The 18,677-nt window shown below is 40.0% G+C and overlaps 1 protein-coding gene across 2 annotated transcripts; it reads left to right on the top strand.

Annotated features, from left to right (window-relative positions):
- The first annotated feature begins 8,694 nt into the window (after positions 1–8,694).
- On the top strand, positions 8,695–18,576 carry LOC144057052 (leucine-rich repeat neuronal protein 1-like). 2 transcript variants are annotated; one of them, XM_077574278.1, is made up of 2 exons: positions 8,695–8,983; positions 14,762–18,576. In XM_077574278.1, exon 2 carries the CDS (start codon positions 14,973–14,975, stop codon positions 17,118–17,120), a length of 2,148 nt encoding a protein of 715 aa, XP_077430404.1. In that variant the 5' UTR covers positions 8,695–8,983; positions 14,762–14,972; the 3' UTR covers positions 17,121–18,576. The 2 variants fall into 2 exon arrangements, with proteins under 2 accessions (XP_077430404.1, XP_077430405.1); XM_077574279.1 differs by having other exon boundaries at positions 8,695–8,999.
- The last annotated feature ends 101 nt before the right edge of the window (positions 18,577–18,677 follow it).

The following is an 18,677-nucleotide window of genomic DNA, read 5'->3' as shown; positions in this document are numbered from 1 at the left end:
GGCATCATCACACATCTAGTTATTTGATTGAGGAGTGCCATTTTGTGGCGCGAAAGTGTGCATGTTGCTGCAATACTCCACTATGTTGGCTTCTGTGTATAAGATAATGCGGATAAATGGCAGGTTATATTTTATGACTCTGATACAGCTATATTGCAGGATCAGTATTTAAAAGAGACAGTTTTGTTAACTGTGGTGCTAGAAGAAGAAAGAAGAAGATCTTTAATTAATGTAAGCATTCTCTAATTACTGCTAAGATTAATAGGTTTCAGCCAGAAAATAGCTATTTAACAATAACTACTTATTTATGGTAGGCAATAATTGTCCCTGTGGTTAAAAATGATCAATTTAAAGGTCTGTGTCTCGCAAATACTAGTAACTAGTTCAAAACATTTGGTCAATGCTAAAAGTATTTTATCATAAGTGAGCTGAAATAGGCTCTTGTCCTTCGTTACCCTGAACTGGTTATGCATAGAGAATCAATGGATGGATAAAGGATAAATCAAGTTTGCAAAAAGTACATAAGGTATGCAGAAATATTAAGAATTTGATTGAAAGAAGCATTTTGGAGACCATTTTTGTCCCTCTGCAATGTTGAAAGGCCCGGTTTGGGCGTTCACCAAAGCTGGCTGGTGTGTTGTTTATTTCCTTGAAAGGAGTTTTACTAATTAGGCTCATAAGAGCTATAACACAGCCTCACAGGGTCACTTTGAAGAACAGTTTTATTGGCTTAACGAAGTGAAGCTCCCTAAAAATAAAAATTTGTCTTGCAGCTGCAAATAGTTCTGAAGCAGCATGAACATGAGCAAAGCCCTGTGAGACATTTGAGTTTTATTTTATTTTTTTTACCATCCATCTATCCTTCCATTTTCTTATCCTGCTCAGGTTTGCAGCAGAAGCTGGAGCCTTTCCCAGCAGGCTAAATACAAACAAACCCCGCAGTGATCATCAGTTAATCATAAAATGAGAGTATGGATGGGACATTGAGTAGAAATTTACAGTATACGACGTGGTCATCTACCACTACACTACTAATGACTGATAATACACATAAGTTGATTATTAATTACCACAATTACTAATTACCAAGCATTTAAACATTAATTCAAGTATATAAGCCAGCATTAAAAAAATTTTTTTAATAAACTATTTAACCCTGGAGAACCCACGGGGTCAAATTTGGCCCCTATAAATTTTATTATTATTATTTATTTTTTTTACAAATTTAACTTCAAAAGTCCAGAGTGCCACTTCTGACCCCTGCATGGGGCCATCTAGTGGATAAATATTGCACTTACATGAGCCAGCGTGGTGGTGACAAGATGGCTGGCAACATGCTGTTTTGTTGAGCTGGAAATCAATCCAAACAAAACCATCTTCTCAGCAAACCATCAGATGGTAGAATTGTGTTGTTGTTGTTGTTTTATCTATTTCATATCATGCTGCAGAATGCCTAGGAGTATGTTTTATATATATATATATATTGATAAATTAGCAACTCTGAGCTAGGGGTTAAAATTGAAAAAACATATATTTTGGTGTTCAGTGAATTTATAGCATTCATTTAATGTATAATTCATAATTTTCCAAAGAAGAAAAGGGTTCTTGGGTTCTCCAGGGTTAAAATATACAGTACCAGTAATACATATATATATAGGTATATACAATATAATTTTATTGAAAGGCACATTCTATGAAAGAAGAAAACAAAGACCTGCAGTGTTTTGAGACAGGCTGAGAAATATTCAATACAAGAGGCAGACTAAAGGAGGTTACCCGGCCCACTTCTCCCCCTCTCGCCCAAATAATACCCCTCAGAGAGAAGACTACTAAACACTCCCTCAGCCTCCAGCACATCAGTCCTGCCGTATAAGGACAAAACTGGGCGGGCTAGGAAAATTCCACCACTGTCTTTGCCTTTTCCCTTATTCAAATCCTCCCCGTACATGTTCGTAACACTCCAGCATGTCTTTATTTACCTGCTTCTTAATTGGGACAACACAAAATGTCCTTCCCGCCCAGGATTGGAGTGTTTTATTACCCCAGCATGCTTTGAGTAGTGACAGAAAAGAAACCGAGTCGATACTTTAATAACATCTCATCCAGCAGGAAAAGAGCAGCGTTTTTTGGGGGGGAAATACTGTCAAGGACAAAGTGGTCTTAACAAGAGCCTTTATGGATACAGCTGCCTCTCCAGCTCTTCACACACTCAGTCCCCATTGAAAACGTCTGAAAAAGGTGCACAGGGCCTAACATTATCTTTCAGATTATATTCTCCCTCTTGGCTGCCCATACAGATACATAGGCAAGCGTTTCTGGGCTCAAAGCACCACAGAAGCAAGATGCAGTGTGATTCTCAGCGAGAGCCAACAAAGAGTAGTTGTCTTTGTTCATGGCAGTGGATGAGGGAGGGGTGAACAAGGATGGAGGATGGGTGAGACTTTGCACTTTTTAGCACAAAAAGAGCTGAGAAGCAAAATTTCCCCCACTAATCATCCACATATTTCATGTCTGTTTAGACCCAAGTCCCAAACTGCATGTTGTGAAACTCCTCGCTGCCAGCTCAGGTGGGTCGAATGGCTATTTCATATATAAGCACCTGCACATTAATGCATCTCACAGAAGCAAATCTTATCAGTGCATTTTTGATAACCTGGACCATGTTAGCAAATCTCTACTTATGGGTCCTCCACTGTTTATAAAATGCCTGAACTTGTTTCATGCAAAACATCAGAGATGTCAGAAGGTGCGGACTCCTGACTTCACCTGTCAATTAAATATTAATGCACACTTTAATGTGGCTGGACCGAGAGCCTGTGAGGGGACTTAGAAGGGAGGCTTATATCTGCCTTTTATTTGAAGGACGTCTTTATTTCGTAGACAGAGATATATTTCTATTTTACAGTGAGAATTTAATTTTTTCGACTGGTTCGCACTGTCAAATACAGCAGATAGATAAAATCTGCACACCCCTGTTCAAATGGCAGCTTTTTGTGGTGTAAAAACATAAAATTAAGATGAACAATTTCAAAACTTTTCCCACTATTACTATGACCTGTTATTTTTTTTTTTTAATAGGGAATTTAAAAATTAACAACTGACCATAAAACATTTTCCAACATACTCTGAACATTTTGTTGAATTATTTGTCCATAGTTCCAAAAGGAGTCTTTTGAGTAAACACAACAGATGAGTTTGAGCCATAAACCCACAGTAAAACAAAATCTAGGTATAGAACAGTTTATTAAGTACCAAACCATGCCATCGTGAACCAAACGGAACTCTACTGGATAATATGGCTATAAAAAAAGTAACGTTTTTTTTTTAACCTGAGGGGGAAAAGGAGGCTTCTATTTGCTCAAGTGGATGATGCACCAGGTGACTAATTAAGGCAAGATGCCCTCTGTGACACTATTTCAGGATATACAGCATTAAACTCTACCACAACATACTCAGCATGTGACTGGTAAAAATGGACGTGAACTCCCAAGAGGCGGGGAGAAATTGCTTTGGTGGTAAGCAATTAAAAATGGATCTGGTGATGTTGTTAACTGTTAAGTGGCTCTGATGGGTTGCGGGATAGCACGCCAGCGTGTACTGTAGGCTAATATAAAGTGACATGCGTAGCAGGAGTCAGGACCTCATCACCTCTGTGGCTATTAAGACAAACTCCCATGAGGCGGTCAACACTCCAACTCATCTTCAGGCCCAACAAAACGGATGTGGCCATTGAAATGTCTAAAAACAGCTGAGGACTTACAGAATTCTTATCAATAAAAATAGGGTGATTATGACCTATTTCATCAAGTTTCTGTTCCTCAGAGGCACAATTTAAATATAAATGGCAGCATGTAGTATGGCTGCTTTGCCCTTTTCTAAAAACAACACATCACATACATGAATGATATAAATCAATCCCATAAAGACTGATAAAAGCTAGCGGGAGAACAATAAAGACACAAGCTCCCAACTATGTTGCAACCCGATGCAATAAATTCAACCCCCGCAAAGCTTATAAGCTTCAATTTGTGTCGAGAGCTGCTGATTCAACTCAACTGGGGGGTTGTGTTGCAGCTGTTGTGTTGTTTCGTTGTGTTGGATTTCATTAGATGGTAAGGTGAGACGGTCCCAGCGTCCGCACACTGCAGCAACATCTGCAACATTTGTCAAATGCGAGGCTTAATGCCTGCCAAAGGGTACAGAAGTTAAGAGGCACCGTATACCGGCGACTTTATCAACATGCTGCAAAAGCTGTTCCATTTCCAGGAGCAAGCATTTTGCTGTAGTCACATCCGAGAACAGCCTCAAGCTGTTTTGATCTACGCCTATTAAGATGGAGCTTAATCAGATCGTCAAAGAAAGAGAGCTTGTTGGTCTTATAAGTAAAAAGTATTTTTACACAAGGGAAACAGTATGTTGTTTTCAATTATATGAAAGGAGTGTTTGTAATTCATGTTCTGGCAACATCCACCCCCTCCCGACTTAGCTCATGAAGCCTGACAAGGAAAACCACACCTTTCCTCCGACGAGTGCGAAGCTGCAAAATGATGAGAGGCCTTGTGAGAGGTAAAGCAGGGGACACGCATTTCTATCTAACTCCTTTCCCCAGATGGCCATGTGGCAGGAGCTGTGTGATCAGAGATCTAATAAAGAGGCAGATATGCTGCAGCTCCTTTCCTGGAAGGGAATCGTTGCCATGGCAACCGCACCCCTCGCATCGCAGGTTAATAGTGGGAAATTAGGATTTGCCCGGCTGCTACTCACACCAACTTTCAGCTGCGCTCCCGTTGCAGAAAGATATGAGCTGCTCCTACTGGGCCGCCGTTACACAGCAGCAAAACAGGAAGCAAAAATTCAAAATTCCAGAGTTGAATTTGTGGAAGTTCATTTTAACTTCCACAAAGTGTAATTTTAACATTTTTAGAGTTAAGTGCAGTTGATCACCTAGAGTTAGAGTCTTTGATTAACTCCGCCTTTGCACCTGCACTTTTCCAGTTTCAGCACCATTTTCCTCCTCTTCCTTTCCTCCTTGCTTATCACTGGGAAACACTGATATTCAAACAAAAGGAGTTTGGATCCATGACGCCATTTTCACTCATAGAAAAGAGACTTTGTTCAATGATAACATGCTTGAAATGCTCTCATCAAAGCAAGTGTCCTCAACTTGTTGGATGGTCTTCAAGAAAGTGGGACTTGTTTGCAGTGAAATGACCTTCCAGTCGAATAACTGTACTAAATGTACTTTTACACATGCAGTGTTAATTTAACTCTGTTTAGTGAGTTAAAAAATGTACTCTCTGCCAGTGTTAAATATGTAACTTTTTTTTTTTTTTAAGTGTGGAGTTAGATAAACGGAAAATGTGTTAAAATGAACTCTGTCGGTGTCAATTCAGCACTGGACTTTTTCTGTGTACACTACTTTACGAGCAACAAAGTTGGGTCCACTTTGGCACACATTTTTTGTGTGTTGTGAAGGTTACAAAAACATCTGCAATACCTTTTTTGCCACTTTTTAAGATTATTGTCAGATGGCCAATGACAGGAGCATGAGGCAGAAATAAAGTGCATATCCCCGCTGTTGGGCTTATACTTCATATTGCTATCATATGCTGTTGCACACAAACATATCACTTTCCCATTATCATGTTCAAGTGCTAATTTAATTCACAAAATATTGCTCATACATATATTTATTTATTTAGACTGCTTTCTACCACCAACCGTGCGTCTGTGTGTGGCAAGATCAGGTGGGGTGCTTTGAAAATATATTTAAGATGATAATAACAATAATTTGTTCAATAAATTTAATTTTACAATGATTCAAAAGGATTGACGCACACTGTTGTCATGTTTATGTCTGCCTGTGCCGGGATCAAATCCATCAAAAACGCATTCCACCACCTGCGCCACAACTTAGACATGCTTTTAGCTGGTCTAAATTGTATCTACTTTCTGCCACTGTATTGTCAGGTGCGTTGGGGGCGCGTAACAGAAAATGCCGTCAGTCTGCCGAAATGCTCAGCGAGTCCAAATTCCCAAACATGGTCAAGTGGACTTGCCCTGGTACGAAAATGAAGATTTGACCATTTTTACGCAGAACGCATATGCGCCAGTCTATGACCCATATGATATAACCCATATCCTGCAGAGTCAAGAACACTTTAGATTCGTTGTTAATTTGTAAAAATAACAGACTACATGCAGACTCACCATTAGTATCAATTTGCAAAAAAATATTAAAGTGACCATATGTGGAGATAGGCGGTTTCTGCCCGACAGTATTGATATGTGCCATTCAAGGCAAACAATACATCATGTTGTTAGGAATGAATTTACAGATACATTAAGGCTTGGACTAGTTGCCAGTCAATCGCAGGACACATCTGAACAACCATTCGCTTCCTGTCTAGGGGGCAGATTGCAAATTACAGATCACTGGCCTTATACTGTACAAATCCCATTTAGGGGGTAAATCAAATATGGTACAGTCAATATGAATTATACCTTGACATAAGTGGGGCTTTGCATGTGAGCAGTTCCTCTTGCGATATAAAACAGTGCTTAAAAAAAGTTCAGAGATCAATGACAAGGGAAAAGATGCTGATTGATGTTTTTAATCGGATCACAACTGATAAGAAGCATTGGAGTTAAGAAAAGATATTTCCTCTATTTTGATGACAGCAGTACTTTAAAGGTCAGCGTCTCAACTTTATCGCTGCATCCGCATCTTTGTGCTTAACCACTCATTTATTCAGGCCGTGTCTTTAAGTTCACCCTGTCTGCATGGGGATGTCATGACACTTGAAAACAAATGCAAACAACAACGCCGCCTTTATGTCATCTTAGAAAACAAGTCTAAGAAATTTGCACAGCTGCTTATTTCGATTCTGTCTCAACTCCTTGTCTTTCTTCGCTGGCTACACTGTGGATGGAAAAAGCAGCCGGGTTGCTCCCAAAGCTGCAGCTCAGACAGTAAATGATAAAACGCTGTCATTTCGCTGCATTCCTCAGAGACGAGGAAGCAGAGGAGGAAGAAGCCAAACAAGTGACAGCTCAGAGAGAAAAAGACATTTCTCTCTTGTGCTTTCTGTTTGAGGGCGGATGAGATTTCAGTCCTTGTCTTATCTGCCCAAAAATCGGTTTGCTGTCACATTATGTAGGCCTGTCTGTTTATTTGTCCATTGACGCTGAACACCACAAAACTACACTGCCCACAACACTTACATTTGGTAACTGTCACCTTAATGCAACAAACATTGCCGATAAGTAGAGAGGCAGTGGTCACACCTACAAGCAGAAATATTGTCTGGATTTAAATAATTTTGGAGGGTCCAATTAAACAAATTGCAAAAAGCTATACAGCCAGTTATTAACATATTCACTGTTGTGGGTGATTATGTTCATGCAACTGTCACCGACAACAAAGAGGCATTCTGGCACATATATCAATTTGAAACCGGTTAAGACCATCAAGTTACACATTGTCACATGAGCTAGGCCAAGCAGCCCCTGTGTGGAAGAGTAGAAGCCATTGTGGATAGATTAGACCTTCTTCCGCATCCAGCAGAAAAGGCTCCACAGCTGTGTACTCGATCTTTCTGGCATTCATAGTTCAAATGAGAATATGCAGTCTTCTGGTTATACTTCAAATCTGTGAGGCAGGCGTGCTAACCAATAGGACAAGATTAAAAAAAAAACAATAATATTAGTATAAAAATGTATCAATAAAGTAGTTGACCCTTGATGCCTGGTACTCTCTACAGTTTAGTAAATAGACTTTGCGGCCTATAAAATAACAATTCTGATTCTGCACTGGATTGGCAAAATATCCAGTGTGAACTTAATTATTCACAAAACTTAATGTTAGAGCTGTCAAACGATTATTTTTTTTAAATCAGATTAATCACGTCTTAGAATTTTGATTAATCACGATTAATTGCTTAATTAAAAAAGGCTTTATTATCAACATTTTTTCCCCGCCAAATTTGAAGATTAACAGTTATGTGTTAATTCTTTTGACAGTTAATGTTATGAGGACATCAACATTTTTTGATCCACTGCACACGCTAATCCTCCTTTTTCTAATCAGTTAATTACTTGCATACTTAAAAAAAAAAAAATGACCCCAATATTTTGACATTAAAAAATATTCTAAATGTGATACGCAAACATTTATTAAATGCTTTACTTTAATGCATGTTATTATGTTTATTGCTCAAACAACCTGTGCTACCTTAAACGTAGCCATCCACTGTCATGTTAAAGGATAATCTATGGTCAAAATTAATAGTGCGATTAATCTGCGTTAATTTATGATTAATGCGATAATTTTTTGTGATTAATTAATCAGTTAACGCTTTAACTTTGACAGCACTATTTATATACAATAAAGTGCCATTTGCATCTTATTGGTTTTGAACCAAAGTAGCCAACAAGTAGGCTATGAGCTATAAATTTAAAGTTAAATCTATTTTCAAACACAAAAATAACAACTTGTATTGAAAATAACGTCATTAAATCTGTGCTACTCTTCACAGCAAAGAGCCTTGAGCAAAGAAACCTTGACACGTAAACAGATCAATAAGATGGAACATTCAAACAAGGACATTTACTCCATGTAGCTGCTACGGTATTGGTTCCTCCTGCCGGTGGCTTCGCGTACCCTCCCTAAATAAATTCTCATGCTCGGACGAGTATAGGGAGGGACTTTTTGTTCCCATGGTGTCGGTAAGAGAGCAGATGGTGAGGCTGCACTGGTACCGGTGTCGGTGTCGGTGTCAGACGCGTCTCTGTGCGGCTGACCTGCAGCAAGCAGATGCTCGTCGCTGCAGTCTCGCCTGACGGAGGATCTATTTGCGCTGATTTCCGTTTTTAAAACTTGCTGAAATTTGAGCATCGAATCGCACACCCGACGTCATCGTCAGTGTCGAGGAGCTGCGGATGCTGCGTGGGTCACACCGACTATCGTTCTGCTCAGCGCTTCGTAAGTGACAACAAACGTGCGTATATGCTCAGAAATGGTCGTTTATGAGTAAACCTTAGACTAAGTTGGTCATTTTATTACTATATTTTGTTAATACAAAGGGAAATGATCTATTTTTCCACAAGGCGTCTTAGGTGGTCTTCGTGTATCGCAAGCTGCACATACAAATAAATAATTTCGTATTGGCATCAACACAAAGATAGGCTACATGGTAAAAGCGAGTCATAAAATGACGTGAAGAATAAATACATTTGTTATTATTGTATGCCGTTATCACCAGCTACAATATGTGCACTAAGGGAAAAGTCCATAAAACATTTTCAAGGACATTACAGTGCGTGTGAGAGATGATTGTTATGAAGCTTTGTGTTCACAGGGAGCAAAACAAAGAACGTGCAACTGCAGTGTCATTTCAACGTTTAGACTAATTGAGTCATTTGCATGAATTAAGTTATCCAACAATGTGCTTCATTCTTGTTGTCTACTTTTTTTTTTTTGGACATTTGAAGTGCACTTGACTCTGAAATTACACCAACAATGCACAGTGCCAGAGTACAGCTGACTAGCAACTGTGGTTGACCATCAGAACCATTTGCATGCCCATGAGAACAGACTGGCTTGGCTCCAGATTTGGGCAGATGTCAGCCATGAATACTGAAGAGAGAGAGTGCACACTTAGGAGTGAGCATTGTTAGGGGATCACCTTTGTCAAGTGGGTCCATTGTTTCATTAGCTGCGTTACACCTGTTAGTAAAATCAAACAACAACAAAGTGGATTACAAACTCAGTGGTTAATTTTGGAGTGAAACAAGTCAAACGTTATGTTTTTTTTTTCTTTCTCTACTACAACTCCACAACTTTGTGGTGTTTACTTTACTTTACTAGACAACAAAAGGAGACCAAACATGTCAGGTGACGCCCATGGGCCAATGATAGGTGGGCTTTGTTGTCACAAAGTCCAACAGAGCTCAGTTAGTAACATCTGGGGTAACAAAGGAACATTTTTGGTGTTTTTGAGTTGCCGTGTATTTGTTGGACTATTGTGCTTTGACTGTGCAAAGAAGAGTGTAAAATTGCCTTCTATATGATTTATGCATTAAGTTTTGCCCTCTAATCTGTGCCAAAAAAAGGAAGATGTGAAAAATGAAGTAAAGAAAAAAGATGGCTGTGCAAATATAGACAACTAAACATGCTGCATCTTAATTTTAAAGGTCTCTGAACCACACACAGTAGTTGCAGAGTTCTCCTTTTAATTTCATGGCATGGTCTTTTCATATTGTCGTCCCCTATGACCTTCCCGCTTCAGCATGGGCTGCCTCCTTTCGGACATGCATCTATATCTCCTGCTCGGCTCTGCAGCTCCGCCATCAGCAGCTGCACCAAAGCCTCGTGTGATGTCAAGTGAAACTCTTGCATACTAATAGAGCACCAATAGGATGTCTCTCAGGGTGGCTAGAGCAAAGACCTAATAGTGAAAACATCAGGCGGCGAGGCTCAGTTTATCCATGATTCTGGAGCGCGAGAAAATTGCTATGTCTTGATTGCCAGTCATGTGTTTGTGTTACATTAACATTCTCATTAATGTACTCTTCGGCAAATCCATTTGGCCCATTTTTTAAGCATTATTGGCCGTATTCTCATTTGGTTATGAATCGCACACGATGGTGGCATAGGCGTTGCCATGGTGACGGCATGCTAGTGCGCCTGTGTGCAGCTGCTGAGCCAGAAAAGGCTGTTTATATTTGGTGCCCAGTGAAAAGGCGGCTCAGAATCAGGGTAGGGGAAATGTGGTTCTCAAAAATACCAATAAATGACCAAATGAACATCACAAAAAGCGGTGTTATAGTCTGTTAACACATTCATTGCCATTGACGGCTATAGACATCAAAAATTCATTTGAACTATTTCTATTAGTTTAAAATTTGTTTCCACTTTTGTTAACAAGAGTATGAAAACCCAGATATTTTATTTTTTTTTAAGAAATACAGATATAAAATGTGTGATTAATCGTGAGTTAACTATTTAAGTCATGCGATTAATTACAATTAAAAAAAATGTATCGCCTTACGCGATTTAAAGATTATAAAAAATTCGGGGCGTCAGGCGATTACATTTTTTAATCGTAATTAATCGCATGACTTCACTAGTTAACTCACAATTAAACAATTTTTTTTTATCTGTTCTAAATGTACAATAAAAAAAGTTTTTCATACTCTTTCATACAACTAATAGAAATAGTTCAAATGTATATATATATATATATATATATATATATATATATGTATATATATGTGTGTATATGTATATATATGTATATATATTTAAAAAAAAAAAAGAGAGAATTTTTTTTTTAATTAATTTATTTTTTTAAAAAGGAGAGCAATGATGATGTCAAATCGAATGAACAATACTGAGCTCTCTTGGGAAAAAATAAAAAACATAAAATAAAATAAAAAATAGTTCAAATGAATTTTTGACGTCCATAGCCGTCAATGGCAATGTATGAGTTAAACTCGTTTTGAAAAATCCTTAATGATCTACTATTACATTTACATATAAACAGCATTAATCAGAGCTACCTCATTATGTTGTCACAATTATATTAGGCTGTCTTGTGACATAGTTAATATCAGTGCTGAAGAGGCATACTGTAGTTAGATTTGTGCGTGTTATATATGTGAATGGGTACTTGGATTAAAACCTCATAAGGATTGGCTAAGCAAAGAGAATAAATCCCTCCTGCTGGTGCCTTCAATTCAAACAGTCAGTTGGATAATGTCAAGCTGTTGAGGGATTTTGTTGCCTATTCCTTTTGGGTAGTGACAGTGCGCATGTCTTGATGTAAGGCAAAAAATACTTTGTGAAAAGTATAGAAGTATACTTAAAAAAATGCTAGCACTGAAATAGGCAGTATTGGCTTCACAATGCCACATCATTCCACTGCTTCAGCCTGCAGATTTAATAATGGCTTCTCAGGATACAGATGCTGCTGTGTAGGCGGCGAGGGAATTAATCTCAAACCTAATCTCTCTCTTCCCTCAGAACAAGAGTTCACAAAGGTGTTATTCCACCAAAGCCATTCTTACAGCCTTTTGCTATATCGGGCTTCACTCTAGGAGAAATCATCCTCCGGGTTCCCACATCTTCCCCATTGATATTCTTGTCAGGTCACGAGACAAGCATATTTGCTCTTAAAGTTTGTTTCATCAAAGAAACAGAGTTTTATTGCCATTCAGTAGCAGTAATATAATTCATATCATTTCAGTGAGCTGAAACACATTTCCAAAGAAACAGTGCATCATCATGTAAAAAGTCACCCCACAAGAGTGTAAGCTGCTATAACAGCAAAGGGTGAACCAACTCCATAATTTGATCTATTTTCACTTCCTGCGGTGTAATGGCCAGGAGTCGCATTAGGTATGAATGTGCTGCAGTGATTATGAAGCAGGCCATCAGTGAAATGGGCCAAATGTGCCCAGCAGTGCTTCCTTGGATCAACAAGGTCAACGCAGCAGAGAGAGAAAGAGAAAGAGTGGGTAGGGATGGACGCAGACACCCACAGCGTTGCCAGAAACCCGACTCCAAGGTGTCAGAGATTCATGGCCTCGGCATGACAACAACAATTATTCTGCCTATCTCCTTGAATTTCGTACCAAGGGTGATATAATTGTAGTCACACTAAAGAAGATCATAACAATAAGCAATTCATTTAATTAACTAGGTTAAGGAACATCACGGCTAATTAAAGTGTAGCTGAGGTTGATTCACTTGGCATCCTCCTCAGTCATCATCTAAGAAGTTCAATATGCCTGAGAGGGAATCATTTGTAGAGACGGACCAGCTGATGCATAGCAGGTGTTCATAACGTAAAAGTGAGGCGGCACGGTTCAGCGGTAGAGCGGTCGTCTCCCAACCCAAGTGGTTGTCCTTGAGCAAAATACCCAACCGCCAGTTGCTCCTGATGCTGTGTCATCAGTATGTAAAATGAAAAAAAAAAGTGTTAAAACGCTAAGGTAGAAAAGAGGCATACAAGTTAAAGGTCATTTACCAAAACAAACAGAATTTGTCTTGATGAATGACACAAAAATTGTATACGATCTACTGATATAATTTGAAAAAAAACTGTACACCCTCACATTGAACAAAAAGCAGTGGACATAATGGAGCTTTTTAATGGCTTGAGAGCCAGATATTTCCCTCCGGAGTTGAGAGGCTAAATCTTGAACATTTGGTGCTTAGTCACAAGGTGGGCATAAAGACAAACCAAAGTCATAATTCTGCTGCTACTGTTTGTTAATCGATTGTTTGTAACTTGAGAGTAGCACTTAGAGTAGTACCAACTTGAGTGTAGCATTTACAGTAGTTTGTTTTATATTCATATATGCACTATACAGTATGTGGATGTTCATAAGGGGGGGGGGGGGGGTTGGGGGGCGAAAGTAGGTATACAATTAGTAATGTCACTTCAATTCATCATACAGAAAACAAAACACATTGATCATGTCACTAATTTCACCCATGTGATACTACTGTATACTCCATGTCTGCGTATTATACGTCATCTCTGTCCAAAGCACAGCACCGACGTCTCAAAAATGCTTACGCGTCATATTTTTTTTATGACTTTCTGTCAGGAGCCTGCATCATGAGCAGAAAGCGATTAGCAGTGAAGAGCACACATTCTGTGTTTATTAAGCCTGTTGTGTAATGGGCTCACAGCCGTAGCTGCTGACTGTGCCTGTCACACGCACGCACGCACATGTGCGCGCGCGCACACACGCGCTCAAGTGGCTCAGTGACACTAGGCTGCTATGTGCATAATCTACAACGCACTGGAAAAAAATAACATGGTAATCTCTGTTGAGTTGGCTGGGGCGGGGGGGGGCCTTATCTGACATACAGTACTGTCAAGTAACAGTGCGCTTAATTAATGAGGCGCTAAAACCGAGCTAATATTTGGATGACTGAATATGTTGATAAATTCCTTTTTGGCATAGGGTTTGGAAACAGAAGGAATGTAAATACAACTGCCAAACAGAGTTATCTAATATACTACATTTATTATATGAATTAGTTATTTTTAACATATTATAATAATTAGCGAAATGTAGTAGCCTTCTAGCCTCAGTGCGTTTATATTAGGACAGTCATGGACAAGTGAAAAAATATGACCTGTATCTAAAGGGACACTCACTGCAGTTAAGAGCTGTCAAAATTAATCGATTAATCGACAAGTAATCGATTGTCTAATTAATCGACAACTATTTTAATAATCAAGTAACAGTTTGGAGCCATTTTTTAATCTAAAATTGTCCAGATCCTCTGATTTCAGCATATCAACAGTAATTTTCACTGATTTCTGTAGTCCTTTATCCAGTTATTAATCAAAATAAGACATTTTTCAAACATGTGTTTTTATTTTGGAAAACAATGACCGAACTGGTAACATAGTACAACATCAATCCACTTTATTTATTTATTTTATTTTATTTTATTTTTTTAAATCACCATACCAATAGGAGGTACGAAATGAACACCAATCACTGGTTAATAAACAGTAATGCAAAATGAAAAGCAATCCGATTAATAGATTGAATAATCAATAGAATAATCTATTCTAAAAATATTCAATAGAGACAGCACTAAACTTCCAGTTCTTGACTGTGCACTTGTTTACTAAATTGATAAGTTGTTATCTGTCATAGTTTCATTATGACAACAAATTCATCTCAGTTTTATTGCAGTTTTTCAATGTTCTTCCATATTTGTCTTCTTTAGGTTTCCATGTTGGGACAAGAAAAGGAAAACATCTGAGGTTGAGAGCACATGTGCTTGAGGATTCTATCTGCAGAGATCTTATTCTGGACTAGAAGAAGAACTTCATGAGGATTGCTGGCCACGGTGGAGACTAATGCTGAACATTCCCTTCAAGCCTTTACTTCGAAGACTGGCTCTCATTTAAGCATTGTTTGAGCGGAGAGCAGACAACATGGCACTTGGCTGCCTGCGGCGGCCGCCCGGACTCTGGCTGTGCATGGCCTTCCTCCTCGCCTCTCAGTTGCCTGTACACGCCACCGACTGCCCTCATTTGTGTGTATGTGAGATCCGACCTTGGTTTACCCCCCAGTCCACCTACAAGGAGGCGACAACCGTGGACTGCAATGACCTGAGGCTGACACGCATCCCGATCAACCTTTCAACAGACACCCAAGTGTTACTGCTCCAAAGTAACGCCATCTCTCACACCGGGGGAGAGCTGGAAGCCCTCCAAAACCTGACAGAGTTGGACCTGTCCCAGAACAACTTCAGCTTTGTGGAAGCTGTAGGCCTGAAAAGCATGAATCATCTTACCACCCTGCATCTGGAGGAGAACCAGATCAGCCAGCTACAGGACAACTGTCTGGGAAATCTCTCTAGTTTGCAGGAGCTCTACATTAACCATAACCTGATTAACTCCATCTCCTCTCGGGCATTTGCCGGTCTGCACAATCTGTTGCGCCTTCACCTCAACTCCAATAAGCTTCATGTTATTGACAGCCGCTGGTTTGTCGAAACACCTAACCTTGAGATCCTCATGATTGGGGAAAATCCAGTCATTGGCCTTTTGGACATGAACTTCAAGCCACTCGTAAGTTTGAGGAGTTTGGTTCTGGCTGGCATGGATCTTACTGACGTTCCTCCAAATGCATTTGTAGGCTTGGACAACCTGGAGAGCATCTCTTTCTATGACAACAAACTGGTCCGAATCCCTCAACTGGCACTGGAGAAAGTCCCCAATTTGAAATTCTTGGATTTAAACAAAAACCCAGTTCACAAAATCCAGGAAGGAGACTTCAGAAACATGCTTCATCTAAAAGAGTTGGGAATCAACAACATGATGGAGTTGGTGTCCATTGATCGTTTCGCTCTGGACAACCTACCAGAACTGACCAAGTTAGAGGCCACAAACAACCCCAAGCTTTCCTATGTCCACCGCCTCGCCTTCAGGGACATGCCTTCCCTGGAGAGCTTGATGCTCAACAATAACGCTCTCACCGCTCTTTACCACCATTCGGTAGAGACCTTGCCGAACCTTCGGGAGATCAGCCTGCACAGCAATCCCTTGCGATGTGACTGTGTCATTCAGTGGATGAGTTCTAACAAGACCTCCGTACGCTTCATGGAGCCCTTGGCGATGCTTTGCACCTCCCCGCCAGAACTCCGGGGCCAGCGGGTTCGAGAGCTAAGATCGTTGGAGTCCTCCGAGCAGTGCATCCCGCTGATATGCCATGACACCTTCCCCGGCCACCTCAACCTCAATCTTGGCATGAGTGTCAGTCTGGACTGTCGGGCCATGGCTGAGCCCGAGCCTGAGATCTACTGGGTGACCCCTCTTGGAAGCAAAATCACGATGGATACTGTGTCGGAGCACTACCACCTGAGCAGCGAGGGGACTCTGTGGCTATCCCATGTACAGGTGGAAGACTCGGGGCATTACACCTGTGTGGCCCAGAACATAGAAGGGGCTGACACACGGGTTGCCTCAATTCGAGTTAACGGAACCCTGCTTGATAGTGCTCAAGTGATGAGAATTTATGTTAAACAGACAGAATCCCACTCTATCCTTGTCTCTTGGAAAGTCAACTCCAATGTCATGTCCTCCAACATCAAATGGGCCTCAGCCACCATGAAGATCGATAACCCGCACATCACGTATACGGCTCGCGTACCTGTGGATGTTCACGAATACAATCTTACTCATCTTCAGCCTGCCACGGAGTACGAGGTATGCCTCACAGTCTCCAACGTCCACCTTCAGACGCACAAGTCTTGTGTCAATGTCACAACCCGTAGCGCGACCTATGCCCTGAACCTGTCGGACCAGCACCCGAGCGCTGCCGTGCTAGCAGTCATGGCTACGGCGTTAGCCTTCCTCAGTCTGGCTACCGTCGGCATCTACACGGCCCGCAGATGGAAGCGAAAGAACTATCACCATTCCTTGAAGAAATACATGCTTAAAACCTCATCCATCCCTCTCAATGAGCTTTACCCGCCGCTCATCAACCTGTGGGAGGCTGACGGAGAGAAGGACAAAGATGGCAGCTCAGAGGGGAAACCCTCTCCTGTTGATACCACACGTAGTTACTACATGTGGTAAAGATGTAGCAAGGAGGCCCGGTCGCCTCTTCAGCAGCACAAACAGACAAGAACTTCTGACATTTTGGTGCAAAAGTCACCAAGTTGTATTGTGGGCTTTGCTGAAACGTGGCAGAGAGAACAAGGAGATTTTTTTAGTAGTATAGCGTATCACGCTAATTCTTTCTATTTCTTGTTTTGTCTTCAAGGAAGCAGCTGTATTTAGCTTCTATGTTACCTTAGTTGCTAATATTAGTGGTGCAACGGATCACAAAAGTCACGGTTCGGATCGGATCACGGATTTGAGTCACGGATCATTTTTCGCATCACCCCAATAAAAAAAAATAGTACTTTGTCTTCATTTCTTTGCATTTCTTTTTAAACGTGGCAAGTGAATTACAAAGTAGTCTTGGTCCAGATTATTGAAAAATAATTAAAGTAAGCGGTCAAACTTACCAGCCGGAAGCCAGACACTCGTTGGTCATGCTAACAGTAACAGCTAGCCGCTAGCCACTTGCGTCAGAGACTTCGGCCGTGTTATACAATGACGGCGTAATTAATTAGCGGTTTGTTAGCGTCCTAAATTAGCGATTGAACATGAGTTCGGGATAGCGTTGTGTTAATACAACTACAATGTCAATCAACTACAATAAAGAAACGTCTAAAAGGGATGTCAAGCTAGCCATCACGCCACAACGTGGGCAAACTTCAAAGTAAAACTGTACTAAGGCTATTTTGCTTTGCCGTCAATATATTGCTGTATTTGGTCAACTTTATTTTGAAATTAGGCTTAGCGTGTTACGTTGAGTATGTTTCCGCTTCCTTGACATGTCAGAATGGACTGTGAATTGTTTTGTTTTTGGAAACCAATCCGCAGATCAGGCGTGATCCGAACCGCGGGGCCTGATCCGAACCGATCGCGGATCAATGATGATCCGTTGCACCACTAGTTGCTATGCTGTATCTGTGGTGCATTTCTAACTCACTTTTACTTGGGTTAATAATAATGCAGCAATGGCAAGGGATCTTGTGGCAGCATTAGTAATGATGAGTCTTTTCTTTCTGTTTTGTAAAACAGGTAAACTTTGTGCACCGATAGGTAATGGAGTTTGTTTAAACTTCAACAAATAAAAGCTGACAGCGGGTTTTAGACGTGTTACATTGTCTACTGAATGTTAGCGACTGTGCAGTAATGTTGTATCAACTATACCTTTCAACTTTCTGATTTCAATAAAAATAGCATTTTAGTTTGCAGATATTTGTGATGTTAAATGCTAGAATTGCAACTGTTGGTTAGAACCTTTTATTTTTTAAATTTATTTTTCAAAAAATGAACAATTTAAGGTTTTACCTTCGTTCTCAGAAATAATATGGGGATGTACTTTATTTTGCTAGGATTTTTGCTGATTGGTTAGTTTATTTTTCACATGTAATATGTTATATTGCCAAAATAAATACTTTTCTGATTTTTTTTTGCATATTTGGTCTTTGTTTCCCCTGATGTTTGTGCGTAATTTTTCTAAATAAGCGAAATACAATTTTTAAGTTAAGATTTTAATATCAAAAAGATGGCAGAAAT

Source organism: Vanacampus margaritifer, chromosome 8, assembly GCF_051991255.1.
Source record: "Vanacampus margaritifer isolate UIUO_Vmar chromosome 8, RoL_Vmar_1.0, whole genome shotgun sequence".
NCBI lineage: Eukaryota > Metazoa > Chordata > Actinopteri > Syngnathiformes > Syngnathidae > Vanacampus > Vanacampus margaritifer.
This window is presented reverse-complemented; position numbering and strand designations above follow the sequence as displayed.